At 42.2% G+C, this 21,105-nt stretch overlaps 5 protein-coding genes across 5 annotated transcripts; 3 read left to right on the forward strand and 2 right to left on the reverse strand.

The window, feature by feature from the left end:
- Nucleotides 1–1,788: 1,788 nt before the first annotated feature.
- On the reverse strand, nucleotides 1,789–2,199 carry LOC143527910 (histone H3). Its single transcript, XM_077023291.1, has one exon. It carries the CDS (start codon nucleotides 2,197–2,199, stop codon nucleotides 1,789–1,791), a length of 411 nt encoding a protein of 136 aa, XP_076879406.1.
- Nucleotides 2,200–2,886: 687 nt separating this feature from the next.
- LOC143528403 (histone H2A-like) lies at nucleotides 2,887–3,282 on the reverse strand. Its single transcript, XM_077024117.1, has one exon. The coding sequence runs from the start codon at nucleotides 3,280–3,282 to the stop codon at nucleotides 2,896–2,898; it is 387 nt and encodes a 128-aa protein (XP_076880232.1). The 3' UTR covers nucleotides 2,887–2,895.
- A 544-nt stretch (nucleotides 3,283–3,826) lies between these two features.
- On the forward strand, nucleotides 3,827–5,363 carry LOC143528404 (histone H2B 1/2). The gene has a single exon (XM_077024118.1). The coding sequence runs from the start codon at nucleotides 4,849–4,851 to the stop codon at nucleotides 5,221–5,223; it is 375 nt and encodes a 124-aa protein (XP_076880233.1). The 5' UTR covers nucleotides 3,827–4,848; the 3' UTR covers nucleotides 5,224–5,363.
- LOC143527911 (histone H4) lies at nucleotides 3,837–4,148 on the forward strand. The gene has a single exon (XM_077023292.1). The coding sequence runs from the start codon at nucleotides 3,837–3,839 to the stop codon at nucleotides 4,146–4,148; it is 312 nt and encodes a 103-aa protein (XP_076879407.1).
- Nucleotides 5,364–14,319: 8,956 nt separating the features above from the next.
- tuba8l2 (tubulin, alpha 8 like 2) lies at nucleotides 14,320–20,838 on the forward strand. Its single transcript, XM_077023257.1, has 4 exons — nucleotides 14,320–14,476; nucleotides 18,090–18,312; nucleotides 19,058–19,206; nucleotides 19,545–20,838. Exons 1-4 carry the CDS (start codon nucleotides 14,474–14,476, stop codon nucleotides 20,517–20,519), a joined length of 1,350 nt encoding a protein of 449 aa, XP_076879372.1. The 5' UTR covers nucleotides 14,320–14,473; the 3' UTR covers nucleotides 20,520–20,838.
- Nucleotides 20,839–21,105: the final 267 nt, after the last annotated feature.

Consider the following 21,105-nt stretch of genomic DNA (forward strand, 5'->3'; position numbering starts at 1 on the left):
ATATGCTATGAAACTAGAGCAGTCTAGAGCATGATGATTTGATGTGATATTTTCCATCTTCATGTATGAATCAGTAAATGGTGTGTTGTCTGTTAACTGGATATTAGGAATTACCAGTAGATTCTTATTTGAAAACATGAGAGACCTGACTGGAACATCAACAATCATTTCACTAAGGTACAGTAGAATGAGGCTATGAAGACATTTAAAAACCATCACCACAACCTTAAAATCTGTTCTAAAACTGACAGGTAACCAGTGTAATATGATCCCTCTTTCTCCTTTCAACAGCATTGGGAACTCACTGTTAAACATTATATCCCATCCCCACAAATAAAAAAGTTTATCAGTGTCATAGGTACAGTTATAAGATCATGCATCAGAAATATATAATGCTCATCAGGACTTCTGAAAGGTAGGAACTGAGTTTTAGAACATTTCACATGGATCCGTTATTCCCACAGACACAATAGATGAGAAGATTTGTCCCTAGTTAACGATTAGTATTGTCCGTATCGGGAAAGGTGGTGCATTTGGTATATTGTGATATTTTTATTTTCTGCATGTGTGTGAAGCTATATGTCAACGTTACATAGTACTTTCTAAACCCATAACACCATGCTGTCTTAATCCATTCTCTTCCTTAATATACATTTCCATATTAAATGCACATTATATGTGAATTATGAGTCATAGAGCTGGGGAACCGATCCTCAGGAGGTGCATGACATGTCACTAGTCTAACAGCAGCAGTTGCAGCACAATGGATATCACTAACAGTTTAGCTGTTTTAATTCGATTCCTTCATATTTTCACAGTGGATAAGTGTGATGGAAAATATCTGAATTTAAATGACTGAGCTTGCATGGTCTGCATGTTTACTTTACATATTCACATGGAACACTGTAAAATCAACAAACGTCCAAAGAAGAAAGGTGTGAAATGAATACAAAAAATGTGTGCAACTTCCATGAGGTGTGTCAATGTATGTGTGATGTGAGGGTATAGCAAAATAATATTTGCTCTGTGAGAACATTGTGTGTGTGTGTGAGACAGAGTTGGAGAGATGCGAGGGTCTGTCTGGCAAACAGGCATTTGCTCTATGACATCAAAGTATGTGTGTGTGTGTGTGTGTTCTGTATTCTTGACTCCTGGTAAATCTACTTGATACCTGGACCTCACTGTTCTGACATTACTTTTGAGCTGTTATGAAAAACCTTTGATATTGATAAAAGGATCCTGGACAGCATCTTCGGATGCTTCTAAAAGTTTGGAGAGGGTGCTTTTAGCCACTATGGACCAAAGATCTGGAACGCTCTTCCTGAGGAGCTCAGACATTTTATCTCTGTACAGCTTCAAAAACAGTGTTCTTGTTTAGATCTGTATTTAGATAGGGGACTAGATCACACTATTTTACACAATAACATGTTTGTCTAATTATTTTAAGTTTTACAGTTATTACATTTTTTCTTCTATTTTAATAATTGTAATTATTTTACCTTATTGTAATGTTTTTCAGCTATTTATGCTTTAAAGCACTTGAAGCATGTATACATGAAAGGTGCTATACAAATACCATTTCATATTGCATTCGCTTATATATAGCTACCGGTCTTATTGAGCTTTAAATTAGGTGACTTATCGTCCATTAACCGAGTGGAAAACTACACATAATGACGAGGCATGACCGCTCTGAGTTTCCATGGTGACTTGCTCATTTTGTAGTGAAATTAGGTGGCTCTTAAAAGAGCCTTTGTGTATTTTGGTATCTTAATTTGAACGATCAGTTTAAGCACGTTCTCCACGAATGCGGCGGGCCAACTGAATGTCTTTGGGCATGATGGTGACTCTCTTGGCGTGGATAGCGCACAAATTCGTGTCCTCAAACAGACCGACCAGGTATGCCTCACTAGCCTCCTGCAAGGCCATGACGGCGGAACTCTGGAAACGGAGATCGGTCTTGAAATCTTGAGCAATTTCTCTCACCAGGCGCTGGAAAGGCAACTTGCGGATCAACAACTCTGTAGACTTCTGATAACGACGAATTTCCCTCAGCGCGACGGTACCCGGCCTGTAACGATGAGGCTTTTTCACGCCGCCGGTGGCTGGGGCGCTTTTGCGAGCAGCCTTAGTGGCGAGCTGCTTCCTGGGTGCTTTACCACCGGTGGATTTACGGGCAGTCTGTTTGGTTCTTGCCATAGTACCTGAACTCTACTATTAAAAGACGAAGTAATACAATGAGAAGCAGCTAGAACGCCGTCCTTTTAAACCCTAACGACGACCAGCGCTCATTGGGCGTCTTCAATACGAACGCCATCCATTGGACAGTCGAGTGTGCGTCACTTCACGACAATTGGCCCATTATCTAGAGCGCGCACGTTTAAAATATCAAGCCGGTACGCCTACTTTTCAAGCGGATTCACAACACTTGTTTGGATTTTTCTGGCCTTCATTAGTTACCAGCAGCGTATGCGTCTGATTATAGCCTCTTGTACACGTTCCAACAACAGCGCCCCTTTATAAACATGTATAAAAAATATAAATTTGTGTATTGTGATTGTGTTGTATTATGATTTTGTTCATTTCTGGTTCGCAGTGTATGTAAGACAAAATTAAAATGTTATGTTTCAATGGTATCAATTGTTGTATGGTGTATGATGTATTGAAAACGAGTGAATTATCCCAACCAAAACACTACCTGGGGAAACACTACTGCACAAAATATTGATAGAATAATTAGTAAAAGAATTAATAAATGGCTGTGTGCGTATACTTTAACGAACATGCAATAGTCAAGATAAGAGGAAACGGGCACTGTTGAAAACTTGCACTTCATAAGTCACTGTGAGTGGCTCTTAAAAGAGCCGTTGGATTCTGACTGTAGAAAATGGGAATTTACTTGGCTTTAACTGCCTTCTCTGTCTTCTTGGGCAACAAAACAGCCTGAATGTTGGGCAACACACCACCCTGAGCGATGGTCACTCCTCCCAACAGCTTGTTCAACTCCTCGTCGTTACGCACGGCGAGCTGCAGGTGACGAGGAATGATACGAGTCTTCTTGTTGTCACGGGCGGCGTTGCCCGCCAACTCGAGGATCTCAGCAGTCAGATACTCCAGCACGGCAGCCAAATAGACGGGAGCACCGGCACCGACGCGCTGGGCATAGTTGCCTTTGCGCAAAAGCCTGTGTACTCGACCCACAGGAAACTGCAGTCCAGCACGGGAGGAGCGAGTCTTGGCTTTAGCCCTTGCCTTACCACCGGACTTCCCTCTGCCACTCATAATTAAAATAAGAGCACCGCGTGAAGAAAGCTGAAACGAAGAGCTCGTGCGAAGTGCTTAAGATATAGCACAATTAGGTGCTCTCCTATTGGCTAAAGAAAGTATGACGAATATCCAATAGCGAAGCAGTCGACTTCCAAAGCCCGCCTCCGTCCTTTCCCCTGCAACACTCCCTCTGGCACGTAATCATTTCCAGTTCCATAAATTCGCATTCATATTTTTCGAAAACGTCTAAGCTATTCAATGTACATATGTGTATGACAAGGACAGGAGACATTGGCGAACTAAAATATGCATAGCATTGTGTATTATTGTGTACGTGTCTATGTTGAATGAGATGCAAAATGTTTTACGCGCTTTTTGTGACTTTGTGTGAAGCCCTTATTCCAGTTCATCTTATTATGGTGCTGGAGGCGTTTGAAGGAGCTTGGCATTTAGCTCCGCCTCCTCCAGTGCTCTAGTGTCGTCAAGCAGGTCCTTTAGAGCAGAATAATAGTGGCGCGTTAGGACTTCATCGTTTAATTTGTCTTCGAAGACTGAAAGGAACAGCAGTTATGTCTGGAAGAGGAAAGGGTGGTAAAGGTCTTGGGAAAGGAGGCGCTAAGCGTCATCGCAAGGTTCTCCGCGATAACATCCAGGGCATTACTAAGCCCGCTATCCGCCGTCTGGCACGTCGTGGCGGCGTCAAGCGTATCTCAGGTCTGATCTACGAGGAGACCCGTGGTGTGCTCAAAGTGTTCCTGGAGAACGTGATCAGAGACGCGGTTACCTACACCGAGCATGCCAAGAGGAAGACGGTCACCGCCATGGATGTGGTTTATGCTCTGAAACGCCAGGGACGTACTCTGTACGGCTTCGGAGGTTAAACGTTCAGCTCAATCAACACGAAACCAACGGCTCTTTTAAGAGCCACTCATATACTCATTTAAAGAGTTCCGTGTGTTTGTTGATCCCAAGCACCCAATTACTCGAACGCCCATAAAGGACATTTTGTCCGACGTCTCCATATACTACCGCACGATTCCAAGTCCACGTCTCCGAATCCTAACGCCAACGGTCTTATAAATAGATTCATAAAATAAATTTGTTGATATAACATGTCTGTGACTAATTGAAAGAAAAGCAAAACACCTAAGGTGCGGAAATAATAGTATAACAGGAAAATAGTAAAACATCATGATTATAATAAGTAAGAAAACAAAACGGTATTGTCATTATAACATTAAAATGAATAGAAGAAAACTAAACGTAATGAAATAAAATGCTAGACCATAGAAAATCCCTAACTGAACGCAAAACTAAACAGGAGGGTGTTGAGGCTCTTAATAATTTTTATTTGAAAGCTGAAGTCAGAAATGGCTGAGGCGGGATTGAGACGCTACGGCACAGTTGGGTGGAGGAGCAGCGATAGGAAGTCACTGTGAGAGGAGGTTTGTTTCTGGCCAATGATGATTTGTCATGACTGCGTAGGGGGGGCGTGATCTAATTAGAATACCACATTCTAAATAAAGGAGGTGCTGGCGAGTTGTTGCTCATTCAGTTGTGTTTTATTCAACGAAGAACATCATGCCTGAGCCAGCTAAGTCCGCGCCGAAAAAGGGATCAAAGAAAGCCGTGACCAAGACGGCTGGGAAAGCAGGCAAGAAGCGCAGAAAGACCAGGAAGGAGAGCTACGCTATCTATGTGTACAAAGTCCTGAAGCAGGTCCACCCCGACACTGGTATTTCTTCCAAGGCGATGGGTATCATGAATTCTTTCGTCAACGACATCTTCGAGCGCATCGCTGGTGAGGCTTCTCGTCTCGCCCACTACAACAAACGCTCTACCATCACCTCCAGGGAGATCCAGACCGCCGTGCGACTGTTGCTTCCCGGTGAACTGGCCAAACACGCAGTGTCTGAGGGCACAAAGGCCGTCACCAAGTACACCAGTTCAAAGTAAATGATCAAATGGTGCGATTTAACAAACCCAAAGGCTCTTTTAAGAGCCACCCACACATTCACCCAAAGAGCCTCTTTCCGTTTTGTCACTGCATGTACAACAAAAATAGATGCAATTATAGTTTAAATGGGTGTGAAGCCGTTCTTTGTCATCTTCCTTGTACTTTAATCACACGTAGTTTTAGACAGTAGTTTTATACCTTGGGAATGTTCACTCCACATTGAACTATTGGTCAGAGCGCTGTTCCTAAAACCCAAGCATCAAACTCTTTCCATCAAACAATCTTTGCTTCTAACAAGTCACTGAGACAAACTGATGATTTAAACATTTTTAATTCATATGTAAACCCTCAACAGGGTGCCCATACCCCACAGGATGCATCTATAATGTTCCTAACCATGCAAAACACAGAGGGGTGAAAGGAGAAACAATGAAATCAATCCCTCTTTCTTGTAAGATGTGCAAACTCTAATTATTCCATATAAAACATGTGTGCCTGCATGAGAGATGTGTTCTGAAAGTATGTATATTCTGGGATTGTTGTCACAGATAATATCCTTATGTGTATTTGTCTTTACATTTACCATTGTTTCTTCAAAGCTTTCACAAAGACCAAGTTTTGTAGCCTAACCTTGCTGCTGTGTGCATATGTGGCACTTTACATATTTGCTGTCAATGCATGATCTGACTGTATGTCACTAAATTATTACATAATGACTGATGCTATTAAAGTGTCTTGCTAAGAGGCTATATATATGTTGCATAAAAAAAATAAACATATTGAACCAGTGCTGTGTGTGCTTCCTATGTGTACAGAGAAGTTGTATGCACTTGTGCTGTTGGATCACATTCTTTAAAATCAAGGAACCAAGACTATTACTGCCAAGTTGTTTCTGAATCCCACATTAAGTTGCAGTTGAGTTCTTAGGTTTTGACATTGTGACTAGGACATTGTTTAATAAAATTTCATTTTTATTGCCATATTTGCCCATTTGCCACCCTGATTGAAATTTGTCCTCTGCATTTACCCATCTGTGCAATGAGAACACATATACACTAGTGATTGCCAGGGGGTTGTGGTGCACACAAGCCCAGAGCAGTGGGCAGCCCTGGCAGGGCACCTGGTGAGGAGTTGGGATTAGGTGCCTTGCTAAAGAACATTTCATTCATGGCCTCAGGCCTGTGATCAAAGAATGGAGTTAAATCAAAATGTTACCTTCAGTACTTCTTCGGATATAATCTGAAATTTATAAGTGTTCTCATTTGTGTAAATTTTCACAATACCAAACTTTAGTTGGAAATGACTTCTACCAATATTATAGTGTCATATATTGTTAGGAGATGATCGTATGCCAACTGTAATCAGCAAACGACATAGGTTTTAAACAAATTAATAATTCATTTAAGGCTTTCAACACAGAGTACAATGTATAATGTTGCAGAGGTGATACAATGTTGCGATTCTACTTTCAATGGAAAGTTATGTAAAACGGAAATATCTGATACATGTGATCAGTGGCGTGCACAGACATTTTGGGGCGCAAGTGCTGGGGGGGTGTTGAAGGGCACTTTTTAGCGCACGTGGTACACTTAATTATAAAAAAAATTACAAGCACATGTTGAATGAAATTTAACATTTTATTTGTAACATTCTCTAAACGTGAGTTTACAATGGAGAAAAGTCACGCAGCCAACTGATAAAATTCATATCCAATATTAATTATATACAGTCATGTCCTTCAGTTAACTTCTGTTTACCCTCCACTGTCTGCAGGCCTTGTTGCATATATTTTGCAATTAGTAAATCAATATAGACCTACAATTAAGACAGTAAAAATACCAAAAAGTACGAGAAGGAGTTATAGGCTACTGAGTGTTGTCATTACATGAATGCAGATGGGCATTTTTCACAGGTAATGGGGAACTTCCCGTTTTTTCTTTCACAAATGAATGTGTTAATTTATGTTGTCTAACAAAACCTATACAACAGAAAACGTTCAGCTTAACACATTTGCAAACTTAACTACCTTAATTATTTGTATGTGGTCGTCCTCACATTATCTATTATTGATTTGGGCTAGAGCAACTAGTTTATCAGGTGACCAGTCGGCTAAAAATGCTTAGTAGTTTGGTGCTGTATGAGACATAATTATAAATGGTTAACTTAATTTTTTCTGTGAGCAAAATGTAAGCAATTGTTAACGAACAATAAATAACTTCTATTATTGATTTATGTATTATAAAAATATTATGGACAAGACCCCTAAAGAAAGAAACAGACAAATTTTGAGATTTAAAAGCAATTCATAATGTTTCATATCGATAGTTCTTGCGAATGAAATCAACACAATAGTGTCCTTGGCATCCTTGTGCTATGTATGGAGAATTGTGTGATCTGTTGTAAATTCAAATCTGATAGAATTTTGTAAACTGCTAGCACAATCTGGGATAGTCATGACAATGTCCCAAATTCCAAGTTTATAACCTGACGGTTCAAAGAGGACATGACAATCACTGCCAGAGAGCAGTTAGCTGCTTGCCAAGTCATAAAACCAGAGTTAATCCTGTTAATGGTGTGAATGGCAGACAGACATGATGGCAACAGCATTATCCTTTTGATAATAAACTGATAGTCCTCATGGAGAAGCAGGGAGACAGTAATTTTACAAGAACATATTTTTAATCCAACAAAATAAGAATCTGCTCTCCACTACAATACCTATTTTAGGATTAGGATTACTGCTTACTCTTCAAAGAAACATCCTTATTCATAAATCGTGCAGTAATCCACAAATTGATTTAAATGTCTATTTAAACTCTGTACTTCACTTTATACAAGATTACTTGGCGGTTATTCACAAAACATAAAGTATTCAAAACTGGCTTCTATTGCAACAAACGCTATAAAAAAAATAATAACATTGCCCATCGAAATTTATCAAGCCAATAATGCACACATCCTCTGCTATGTCCAAACTACACTACAAGAAAAGAACACTCATATGTTTACCACTAGATGGCAGGAGTCCATACGGCAGAAGTGGGACAGAAGTGCTTTGAAATAATAAATTGGCAGGAACTCCTTCAAATTAGTGGAAGATATGACAATCTGTCTCAGACAAGTCTGGATACATCCAAAGCTCCTAATAATGACGTTGCCTCTCTAGCGGGAGGGGGAGGGGGAGGGGGAGGGGGAGGGGGAGGGGGGAGGGGGGAGCAACACGTGCTGTGAGGTCGTGAGTTCACCAGACTACAAGCACCATGTCCAGGTGAGTGAGAAGTGTGAGGGAGGTCAGTAGAAGATGTGGGAGCTCTAACATATCAATGAACATAGCACAGCCTCACTCTTGAGAAGCATGCAGGCTTTTAGCCATAGATTAAGCTACATGTTGGTGAGTAAATAAAACTTAATTTTTATAGCACCCTTCTAGAGTGACTCACAAAGTGCTTTACAAATATGTACAAAATAAAATGCAATGCGGGACAATTTATATACATTATAATCCTAAACTCAAATGGGTGATGCATATAGATAAATAAATACAGTACTCAAATACACACCAGATTTTAAAGCACATCGATCAGAAATCAGAATCAGAAATACTTTATTGATCCCAAGGGGTAAATTGCACTTATTACTGTAGCAACCTAAATAGGTATAAGCACTCCCAAGAAGAAACTGTCAAAAGCAAGAGAATAAAAATGTTTAAACATGAATTGAATCAGAGAGTCAGACGCTAATGCAAGATAACTAAAAACATAATTCATAGCATTTGTCTCAAGATTTTAGGCTCATTCCCTGAGGGACCAGCTGCCTGACCTGGAAATAAAAACTGAAAGCACTCTTTTGTAATCTGTGAAGGAAATACTGCCATGAGTGCATTGTAATTTTTCCCTGAACACTTTTCATGTTGGATTCTAGATCAATGTGGTTTTACAACATCAAGCTGCCATTTCGGCCTTCGCATTGATGCATCACAATGAGTGACATAATGAGCACTTCTAGTATGCTTCCCACCACTCTGGGCATGTGTAGTCACTAGTGTGTGTGTGTGTGTGTGTGTGTGTGTGTGTGTGTGTGTGTGTGTGTGTGTGTGTGTGTTCTGACTGAACAGATGGGTAAATGCGGAGGACACATTTCGATTGGGGTGAAAATCACAATTGATAAAATGTGGCAACTTAACGTAGAGACATAGAGCTCCAAGCAGAAACACACCCTGTCTACAGGATTCCAAGCAAGTCAATGCTCCTTGCACTAGGGCAATCATGTCAGTGCATGCCCTCTCTCTCTCTCTCTCTCATCACAAAATAAATTAACATTTAAAATAATTTTTTCTGTAAGTGTTTGCCTGCCTGTCTCCACTTGTGGCCACAAAGTTTACAGCTAGTAATGGACATTGTATGTATTTCATTACAGTGTTTAATCCCTCTCTGTTTATCAAATCTCTCATTTTTTTGTGCAAATTTGCAAGATGCAGCAGTCATAAGGTACAATATTTTACTGTGTTATTGAATAGCATTGACTGGTCTCAGCTACTAATGGCGTCATGGCCAAAAGTTTTGAGAATGATACAAATATTAATTTTTACAAAGTCTGCTGCTTCAGTTTTTATAATGGCAATTTGCATATACTCCAGAATGTTATAAAGAGTGATCACCTTAACAGCAATTAATTGCAAAGTCAATATTTGCCTAGAAAATGAACTTTATCCCCCAAAACACATTTCAACTTCATTGCAGCCCTGCCTTAAAAGGACCAGCTAACATAATTTCAGTGATTGCTCCATTAACACGTGTAGATGAGAACTGGGCTGGAGATCAACCTGTCATGATTAAGTAAGAATGACACCACTAGACACTTTAAAAGGAGACTGGTGCTTGGGATCATTGTTTTCTCTTCTGTTAACTCTAAAGAAACATGTGCAGTCATCATTGCACTGCACAAAAATGGCCTAACAGGGAAGAGTATCGCCGCTCGAAAGATTGCACCTCAGTCAACAAGCTATCGGATCATCAAGAACTTCAAGGAGAGAGGTTCCATTGTTGCCAAAAAAGCTCCAAGGTGCCAAAGAAAGACTATCAAGCGCCAGGACCGTCTCTCAAAAGTGTTTCAGCTGCGGAATCGGGCTACCAGTGTAGAGCTTGCTCAAGAATGGCAGCAGGCAGGTGTGAGTGCATCTGCACGTACTGTGAGGCGGAAACTCTTGGAGCAAGGCCTGCTCAAGGAGGGCAACAAAGAAACCACTTCTCTCCAGAAAAAACATCAGGGACAGACTGATATTCTGCAAAAGGTACAGGGAGTGGACTGTTGAGGACTGGGGTAAAGTCATTTTCTCTGATGAGCCCCCTTTCCGATTGTTTGGGACATCTGGAAAACAGTTTGTTTGGAGAAGATGAGGTGAGCGCTACCACCAGTCTTGTCTCATGCCAACTGTAAAGCATGCTGAAACCATTCATGTCTGGAGTTGCTTCTCAGCCAAGGGAATCCGCTCTCAGTCTTGCCTAAAACAAGGCTTTATTCTTTGAATAAAGAATGGTACCAGAATGTCCTCAGAGCAGTTTGGTGATCAACAATGCCTTTTCCAGCATGATGGAGCACCTTGCCATAAAGCAAAGGTGATTACTATGGCTCAGGGAACAAAACATAAAGATTTTGGGTCCATGGCCTGGAAACTCCCCAGATCTTAATCCCATTGAGAACTTGACAAACAAACCTACACATTCTGACAAAATGCAAGAATTGACTTGGATTTGGTCCAGAAGTTGAAAACTGCAGAGGTCCTGAAGAAGGGTCAACACTGCAAATATTTACTTGCTGCATTAACTCCTTCTAACTGTCAATAAAAGCTTTTGTTACTCATATGATTGCAATTATATTTCTGTATGTGATAAACATCTGACAAACACACAAAAACCAGAGGGTAGTAGATCATGTTAAAATATAATTGTCATTCTCAAAACTTTTGGCCATGACTGAATGTCAAAGCCAACTTTATTGTCATTCAGACTTTACACAAGTGCACAGCTGAACGGAATAGCATTCCACCAAACTCCAGTGTTAAAGCACCAGAGCCCAGAGCAGCCGCTGCAACTAGTGCGCTGAGAATGTGGAGAATGACCAGGGTGGTTTGGTGGATAGTGTGTGAACCTGAATCGAAATCAACTGTTTAGAGTGGTGGGAAGAGGCAATCTGTGAAAGAAGTTCACAAGCCTGACTGACTGTGGCTACAAGCTGTTATCCAGTCTTGCTGTCTTGGTCTTCACACTTTCTATAGCACTTGCCCGATGACAGAAAAGAGGAGAGGTTAGTGCCTTCCTGTCCTGAGCAGTACAAGTTACATAGCAGACTACCATGGCGCCAGTAAAAATACTTTTGACAGCACTTCTGTAGAAGGCGCTGAGCACTTTGGCTGTCATGGCAAATTTTCTCAGTCTTATTAACAGAGCCTCTTGTGGCCTTCTTGATCAGGCAGTTTGTGTTGCACAAGAAGAGTCACACTGAGGAGTAGGAAGGTCTTTCTCGCTCCACATATGCGGGTGCAGCTCTCTCCTCCACCTTGGGTCAACAGTCAGCTCCTCGCTTTTGTTTGCGTTCAGGGAGAGTGTGTTGTTCTGGCAGCACGTCCACCCCCTCCCTCATGTATGCTGTCTCACCCCTCCCCAACCCCAAAAGTGATCAGTTCGATGGTTGTAGCATCATCAGCAAACATAAAAATACATAATACCACTTTTGCTTTGGAGGCTACACAGTGATACGTGAAGAGGGAATAAAGGAGAGGATTCAGGTCCCATGCTTGCAGTTCAGCCCTCCCCTCCCCTCGCCTGCCCCCAGGTCCTACTGCCAGATCTGTCACTGCATCAGTTCTGACTATATGCAAACTGGAAAGGGCTTAGAATGTAAAAGATTGGAGGTTTATCCTAGAGATAGATGAAACTCTTTCCATTTAAGCACAACTTTTGAAAGAGCATGTATAGCATGTGTACTGTATGGAACTGAGACAGGCCCCATGAATGTGTGTCTTTGGATGAAGCTGAGTTTAAAAGTGAGATCATGGCCCAACTGGTTATCATGCCATTACAGAAGGGTATGGCCAGTGTGGCAGCCCTGTGGCCCTATGGTCCTGTGTGTGGCCATTAGCAGCTATTGAGGTTCTCCAGCATCATGTTGCATTAGGGCAACACGGCACATAACATTGAACGTTTCTGGATGCTCTGCGGGGCATTTTGTGCGGCCTTGAGCTGGGGGTACTGAACAGGCAGAGAGGCCTGTTATCATTTGGAACAATGCCAGCTTTTACCTTGGTTCAAAAGTACATGAATGATTTGTCAATAGCCACCATTTCCAAAATGTTTGACGTACACCACGCACTCCCTTCCTAAACCCAACTGAAGCTTTTTTCCTCAGAATGATGGTGAAAGCTTTATGACCGGCATCTCTACACATTGGAAAATTGATTCCAGGCATTGAATATTTTTGAGGCTGGGTTCAGCACGCCAGAGGATTCCTTCTCCACTGTTTTAAATAATAAATGAATGATTGACACTTACTGTAATCATATAGTGTATTTTTGTTGCAGATTTTCTTTACATATAGGTTGCGATAAGGGCAGGAAAATATAAGTGGTCTACAATAAATATTTTTCTCACGCTCTGACTAAAGAGCAAAGTTTTGCATTATGCAGTGTGATGAAAGGGTTTATGGCTGGCTTTGTGTGTAATCTGATGCCAGTGTTTTGAGTAACGATCAGTGGAGGTTCTAGACCAGGGGTACTCAACTGGCGGACCGCGGTCCGGATCCGGACCCGAACGCAGTCCTGTCCGGACCCAATCTCATTTCTGATTAACTGGATACGGACCAAAACAAAACCGTAGCATTTATTTCAGGGCTATTGAAAAAACACTCCGTCACGAGTGTTACGTTCGCCGCCCCCGCTCAACAACTTACGTTCGCCACCCCCACTTACGTTGTTGTGTGTTGTGACAGGGGCACTGAACCGCCTCTGTTAAAGATATGCAAGTCAAGTCAAAGGATTGGAGTGTGTTGCTTGAATTTGGGTGGGGAGGGGGCGTTGTTTTAAGAAAATAAAGAGGAAATAACATGTGAAAAATGTGTTTTAACACTTTTATTGCAGAAAAAATGTAATAGCAAATGTAGCTTAAAAAATGTTTTAGTTTGTTCAAATTTGTATTACTATTTTATTTTTCATAGTTATTATTAATGTGAGTAATGGACTTTTATTGGTAGTAATCCTTATATGTACTGTCAAATCTTTCTCATCCTTAAGAGTTTGTGGTCATATGTGTTTTTTTCCCTCAGTCTTGGGCCTCGAGAACATCTTTCAACTGCTTGCTGAGTCAATGGTGTAATAAAAGATATTTGTTGCCGCTAGATGTCGCATGAATACAATAATGAATACAGGTCTTTTGCTCGGTTTGAACAGCAGGTTTTCATTGAATTCTTGACAATTAAATGGAAAACAGAGATAATTAGCAAGAATCATTACGAATGTACTAAACCTTTTAGTTTTCCTATGACACAGTAGACTATGTGTGTGACCAAATGAACGCGCTACGAACATCAAGGGCGACTTGAACAGACAGGAAGTTCACATTTTAAAGTCTCCTGGTAGTCAATAATACATAATTTAAAATAATGGACAAAAAGCAAACACAGCGTGCCCTGGGGCTTCGACTTAAATGGTTTTTAATGTATGCTTTCTCTGCATTATTACATCCTACATTCCAATGTGCGCTTAATTCAGTCTTCAGAGGCGACTGTCCCAGACGTGCAGCTTTGTAGAAATGTGGGTGCAGAATGTGGGTTCGCTCAACGTACGGTATAAGCAACCAAAAGAAACGCACAGAATATGGGTGCGTGTATGAAGTGATAAAGAAAAGAGTTCTGATTCTAACAAACATGCTTCGAGTACAGTTACTATGTACGATTTGTTACTATTTTGTGGTAACATTATATGTATATTTCCCACATTACAATTTGCTGGAATACGCAGAATGCAAGATATAAACTATCCAATCGTTACTTTCTTGAATTAAAACTCTTTCGTTTTTTGACATGGCGCCTAATGTCTTTCGCCCCGCCTCCTCCGCCCAGTAGTGCAGGTATAAAATGTAAGTGCCAGAGGCAGATGTTACTGACTCACTCACGCCCCATTGTAGGTACGTAGTGAGAGGGGCAAATCTTATTTGAAGTTTAGTTTCCTTCCTCGTGGAAAAACAAGCACAAAGTAAAATGGTGAGTAAAACTTTAAAATAAGAACATTTTTTTATTTAGCATAAAATAAAAGTTACGAAGTATGTTATATCGGTTATAATCTTCTAGTTCTGTCTAAAGCGCGAACACTCGAAGGGAACGTGGAGCATTTTCAAGTTGACTACGTTTCCAAGTTCTACAGCATACGTTTTGTTTACCAAGTCTGTTTGTAACCGATGATCACGTCTGGCAACGATTTAAAACGTATTCTCCAGCGAAATCACAGACTACGAGTATGAGTAAAATGTCTGCAAAAAAGTTACGATGACATTGTGGCGCAATTCGCAGCCACATACGCATTTCAGATCCAGGCAGGTCTTGCACAACGAGAACGCTCTTGGTTTGCAGCACATTTGGACGTGTGGAAGCACTAGCGCAATGCAGCAGCGCGAGAGCTGCCAGGTTTCTGTGCGAAAACGTCGACGCCGTGACGCAGTTCCTTCGCCGCGTCCGTGTGGCGTTCATTTATTGCAGAGAATCTCTCTCTCTCGAACCTATATAAACTTCAAATGTAAATATAAAATTTTTAGATATGAAGTTGATAACATGTCCGCGGAGTGCAATCGGACGTAACTACGTGCTCAAAACGCTACAGTTCTACTTTTCGTTACGTTTGTTAGCTTTAGGTTCCTGTTGTGCGCAGCTGGACCGTGAGTGCGTGCGTGCGTGTGTGACGTGTGGGGTACAAAATGATATACTAAGAACAAAGAACCATTCAACGTGATTTTAATCGCAAACCTCCACGTAGCTCCACTACCAAGCTGTAATGTGATGTCACTCAACCTAAAGCAGTTCACAATGGCCCCACATATGAGTAGTAGGCGTTTTTCTGAGACAGCACGAGTTGTTACCATATGTAGGTAGGGCTGTTAGAAAGGCAAATATTTAACTACTTTTCAATGCTCATATTCTACAGCACATGTCTGAAGAAAGGTTCTTCTCAGGGGTGTTTTTTTTCCTTCCTTTCTTCTTTTGCCCTTCATAAAACACTGTTTATGTTCATAGTAGAGAACTTGGAAAAAGAACAACTTCCGTAATCATAAATAGATCTCTCGTCTGTCTCACTAACACTGGAATAGTGTATGTTGAATTATTACTCGTTACCTTTTAAGACAAGGTATGGCCTGGCTCTTGGCTATTTCGTTCAGTCCCAGTATCCTCATGTCACCTCTACATACACTGAGGTCATCTGGTACAGGGCTATTGGCTGTTTGCAAATGCAGTCTTTCATCCTGGGGTAGTAGCGGTGTGACTTCTAAACTTTGAAATTCTCTACCTCGAAATGTCTATTTTACTATTTGTTGTTCTGATGTTCTATAAAGTGACTTTGAGCACTGGAAAGGCAACATATAAGATAATAGCAATTAATTGTATTAATAATATAAACAAATGATTTGATAATGATACTGTAATTATTAAAAATTAACATGGTGTTCTTAGGGGTTGACAAACTAATAACAGAATGTATAGAACCTTCAAAGAATTTGGTTTATAATATTCTAACCCACCCACAGAGAAGTTAACCATTAGTAAACTTTACCACATCAATAAGGTAAAGTCCTCTTGCACTGATAAGTACTGTAGGAATATTTCAACATATTAATAGCAGCACACTTGTATACAGTCGAGAATCTTATAAAAAGTAAAACCTCGACCTGCCATTAGTCCACAGGGATTTAGATTCACAAGGGCACTTAAGGTCTGAGTGATTGTCGGTGTGTAAGATTGGTGTGTTAGGGGATGGTTTGTAATCCACAGCCAATCGGAAAGGGGGGGGGGGAGCAATAACAACAGCCAATAACATGCCTTTATTTGCTGACCCCTTTGCTGTGAAATGCCTCTGGGGGGTTGTGACCGAAGCTGATGAAAAAACACCCTACAAGTGGGAGGCAAATTGTTGATGGGCTGTAAACAAGTCTCTTGGTCAAGAGGTGGTAGTAGAGGTGCTATCAGGAGAGTGCTGGGACCCCTGTGATGTGCCGGAAATGAGAAACTTGTTAGACAGGGTGTGTGTGTTCGAGGATGAGTAAGAGTGTGAGAGTAAAGCGTCAGTGGGGCGACTCCCGGGCTTAGCAGGGCGGGGGTTGTTTGGACGTGCTACTAGGAAAAAGGAACGGTTATAGGGGCCCATAAATAGCCTTGGTCTTCTGACCAGGGTGCCATTCCCAAACTAGGCAGGGCCATGTGCCTCAGTCATCACTTTCTCTAATGACAGACTACTGGCAGCCATGGAGGGGGGGTCCCTGGTAGCCTGAAAGGGATGACTTGGGTCAGAAGAGACACTGACAAAGAAAGAAACATACAAATGTGAGGCTGTGGGGTTTTTCTGGGAGACAGCCTTACTGTGCTTAAGCAGGCCACATCCCCAAAGGTCCGACACAGATTCCAACGCTGAGCACAGAGTGTTATGAAGCACCAATTCGCTCGACGGCCTCTTTTCCAACAGGCCTGCATGGCACACACGTGTTTGTGTTCACAGCGTTCACTAGGCCACAGGTCAGACCTTTCTCTTACAGCCAAAACTACAATAAACAGTCAGCCTTTCCTTTCTGCCTTTTGATTTTTGATAATTTGCACGACCTCTATTTGAACAATATTTATTAAATAGGTCATGATATTTAGCCTTTTGTGTATATGCTTAAAGAACTAGCTTCTTTTGCAAAATCAAGACATTTTGGACAGGTGTAGACTCCCCCAGCCTGCCTTTCTTGCCTCTCACTCCCTTGCTGAGTTTCTCATGCACGTTGAGGATTGTCGGCCAGGGCGTGAGCACACTGCACTCTCCCAAACGCCTGTGGGAACGTCCGTCAGCACACTGACCTCTCACAGACTTGTGTAGGCTTGCTTGGGGCCAGGGCACACACTGAGGGAGTTGAAGAGAAAGTATTTATACTTTACTGCTTTAACAACCCCCCTCTGGAACTGATCTGTTAGGGACTAAAGGGGCTACATGTCTCCCTGTGATGAACATTTTAACATTTATAAGTATATACAATATTTATATATTGAGTCAAGGTTAAATTACTGAGTTAAGCTTATGTTTAGCTGCAAGCTTTAGATTGATAGCTTTTAGATTACAATAGTTACAGTAATACACTGGTCAGTGGAAATGCCACACACACAACCCACTCAAACAAGATTGAACATGAGTGTGGGTGTGTGTCCATGAGAATTTACAGTATGTGTGGTAGTTGCTAAGTGTGTAAATGTAGCAGACTTGATATCTCCTGGGCAAGAACTTTCAGCAGAATTCTTTTTCAGAGTGATCATTTGTGGTGTGTTGTTTCACCTGTTGGAAAGTGTTGTGGCATAGTAAGGGACTACATTGTAATGACGTAAAGCAAAAGCTCAAGGTTCAGTGGTGGCCAAACTAGTTAGAAGGGTGTGTGCATGCTGGCCACTCCCCTTCATCTAACCTGTCACCTGCATGTGTCAGTCATGCAATGTCTCATGACATGCCTTTACAACTTGTCTATTGAGATTCAGCTTTGTTCACTTCTGCCCTCTGGTGGTGAAAAAAATCTGGTGCAAAATCACAACGCAGAAAGCATTTATGCTCTTTTGCTAACCAGTGTGTCCTTTGCACTTCCTGTAGCGTGAGTGCATCTCTGTCCATGTGGGCCAAGCTGGCGTTCAGATGGGCAACACGTGCTGGGAGCTGTACTGTCTGGAGCACGGCATCCAGCCAGACGGGCAGATGCCCAGCCAGAAGCCCGTTGGCGGCCACGACGACTCTTTCACCACCTTCTTCAGTGAGACAGGCGCAGGCAAATACGTCCCACGTGCCATCTTCGTAGACCTGGAGCCCACAGTCATTGGTGAGCCTAACCATGTCTTGACCTGGAAAATGTTAACAGAGCATTCAATTTTAAACATTTATGCTACATTTTGTCCCAAGAGGTGATGCTGTGCCTCATTCAGAGGTGTCAATTCCAGGTTCAGAAAGTAAAAGTCCTCACCAGGATTTTGCACAAGCTTGCTAGATTTTCTAATTAGTGCAATCCAGGTAAAATTAGTGGAATCAACACAATCCAGGAAGCCTGAGCAAAATCCTGGTGAGGACTTTTACTTTCTGAACCTGGAATTGACACCTGGCCTCATTTTTGTTAGACATAAAATTTGTAAGATGCAGCAGTTTGCATATATATTATATAGTCTAGCTTTAAATTTGTTGCCATGCAGATTTTCTCATTCACCCTAAACTGACTGTTCAGCCTTTGATCACTGGACCACTGCAGACCAGATGTTATTTGATGTTATACTGAGCCGTTTTCAACACAGCATCAGTGCTGACATGAGATCATCTACCAAATATTGTAAAAGTGTGTGTGTGTGTGTGTGTGTGTGTGTGTGTGTGTGTGTGTGTGTGTGTGTGTGTGTGTGTGTGTGTGTGTGTGTGTGTGTGTGTGTGTGTGTGTGTGTGTGTGTTGTGACTTCACTGGAACTGTGGTCTGCTGATGAGGGGACTAAAGTGCCTGAATGGTGTAACTGACATAAATCGGCTCCATTAAATAACAGTGACTGAACTTGCAGTAACCCCACTCCCACCCCCCGGTGTTTCAGATGAGGTACGCACTGGTACCTACCGCCAGCTCTTCCACCCAGAGCAGCTGATCTCAGGAAAGGAAGATGCAGCCAATAACTATGCCCGAGGCCACTACACCATCGGCAAGGAGATCATCGACTCTGTCCTCGACCGCATCCGCAAACTAGTAAGATGGTAGAAGGCATTTACATCTTCCTGACGATGCTTAATAGTGCATCATGGGTCAGTCCATAAATGGGGTTATGGTAATTGGTCCAAACCATGTTTTATCTGTTCTATATTAGTCATGCTAACAATTATGGCATAGTAAATAGAAAAAAAACTCAAGTTTAGTGACTGATGTATGACTAATCACATGATTCTGTAATCACAGAAACTAAGTACTCTTGAAAATGACTGGGATTATTTTAATACTGATTGTCAGTATCACACACAAGATATTTTAATATGGTTGAACAATAGGTGAAAGTGAATGGCAGTAAATGTGTCCCATCATATTTGCAGGCTGACCAGTGCACAGGGCTGCAGGGCTTCCTGGTCTTCCACAGCTTTGGTGGAGGCACAGGCTCAGGCTTTACATCTCTCCTGATGGAGCGCCTCTCCGTCGACTTTGGCAAGAAGTCTAAGCTTGAGTTCGCAATCTACCCAGCTCCCCAGGTGTCCACTGCTGTGGTGGAGCCATACAACTCCATCCTGACCACCCACACCACACTGGAGCACTCAGACTGCGCCTTCATGGTAGACAACGAAGCCATCTACGACATCTGCCGTCGGAACCTGGACATCGAGCGGCCGTCCTACACCAACCTCAATAGGCTCATCAGCCAGATTGTCTCCTCCATCACGGCCTCTCTGCGCTTCGATGGGGCGCTCAACGTTGACCTGACAGAGTTCCAGACCAACCTGGTGCCGTACCCCCGCATCCACTTCCCTCTCGCCACATACGCACCCGTCATCTCTGCCGAGAAGGCCTACCACGAGCAGCTGTCTGTGGCAGAGATCACCAACTCATGCTTCGAGCCCAGTAATCAGATGGTGAAGTGTGACCCACGCCACGGCAAGTACATGGCCTGTTGCCTGCTGTACCGTGGCGACGTCGTGCCCAAGGACGTCAATGTGGCCATCGCTGCCATCAAGACCAAGAGGAGCATTCAGTTTGTGGACTGGTGCCCCACCGGCTTCAAGGTGGGCATCAACTACCAGCCCCCCACCGTGGTGCCTGGCGGGGACCTGGCTAAGGTGCAGAGGGCCGTGTGCATGCTGAGCAACACGACTGCCATCGCTGAGGCCTGGGCCCGTCTGGATCACAAGTTTGACCTGATGTACGCCAAGCGTGCTTTTGTGCACTGGTATGTGGGCGAGGGCATGGAAGAAGGCGAATTCTCTGAAGCCAGGGAAGACATGGCGGCCCTGGAGAAAGACTACGAGGAGGTGGGCATCGACTCCTTCGAGGAAGAGGAAGAGGGCGAGGAGTACTAAGAAAAAGAAGCAACATGTGGATCTTGTTACAAAATATAAATACTGGAAGACCACTGTTAGCACATTGAGCTATTAGCCATCGTCATCTCTCCCTCGTCATTATTACCAAAGGTGGCACAAGGTGAAGGCTTCAGAATCATAATACCTGGATAATGAGGATGTTTCACAGTCTGATCATTTTACTTCCTGAATGGTTGTTTGCCATTAGATCTAACAGCCTTGTTTTTTTGGTTTTTTTTTTTTTTTGTTTGTTTTTTTTTTTTTTACCAAAGTGTCAAAATAGCTGTCATATTGAAATAAAGCCTTTAATTCCATTGTATTGCTTGTTTGCATGCTTAATACATATTATGTTATTTATTTGTTGCTCTCAAACTCATAACAGATCAATATAAAGGAGAATCAAGGTGAAATGGGGACAGAGGTGAGGTAGCCTACCGATTCAGTTCTGTACGTTGTAAGGGAATTAAAACGGATTTCACATGGTTATACTGACTCGATCAATAATTTATTGAAAGGGTGGCGGAGGTGCAAACAGCTACTAAGCAGGTTAAAGTATTATTAGTAGTAGTATTAGAAGTTTACGGTG

The sequence above is a fragment of the Brachyhypopomus gauderio genome, chromosome 12 (assembly GCF_052324685.1).
Source record: "Brachyhypopomus gauderio isolate BG-103 chromosome 12, BGAUD_0.2, whole genome shotgun sequence".
NCBI classification, from domain to species: Eukaryota; Metazoa; Chordata; class Actinopteri; order Gymnotiformes; family Hypopomidae; genus Brachyhypopomus; species Brachyhypopomus gauderio.

What these genes read in the sequence shown, in the direction of transcription:
- tuba8l2 (XM_077023257.1), top strand. An exon ending in CCTGGAGCCCACAGTCATTG is followed by an intron (nt 18,313 to 19,057) that starts GTGAGCCTAACC and finishes CCGGTGTTTCAG; the next exon opens with ATGAGGTACGCACTGGTACC. An exon ending in TCGACCGCATCCGCAAACTA is followed by an intron (nt 19,207 to 19,544) that starts GTAAGATGGTAG and finishes TCATATTTGCAG; the next exon opens with GCTGACCAGTGCACAGGGCT.
- LOC143528403 (XM_077024117.1), bottom strand. Translation starts at nt 3,282, where the DNA reads ATGAGTGGCAGAGGGAAGTCCGGTGGTAAGGCAAGGGCTAAAGCCAAG.
- LOC143527911 (XM_077023292.1), top strand. Translation starts at nt 3,837, where the DNA reads ATGTCTGGAAGAGGAAAGGGTGGTAAAGGTCTTGGGAAAGGAGGCGCT.
- LOC143527910 (XM_077023291.1), bottom strand. Translation starts at nt 2,199, where the DNA reads ATGGCAAGAACCAAACAGACTGCCCGTAAATCCACCGGTGGTAAAGCA.
- LOC143528404 (XM_077024118.1), top strand. Translation starts at nt 4,849, where the DNA reads ATGCCTGAGCCAGCTAAGTCCGCGCCGAAAAAGGGATCAAAGAAAGCC.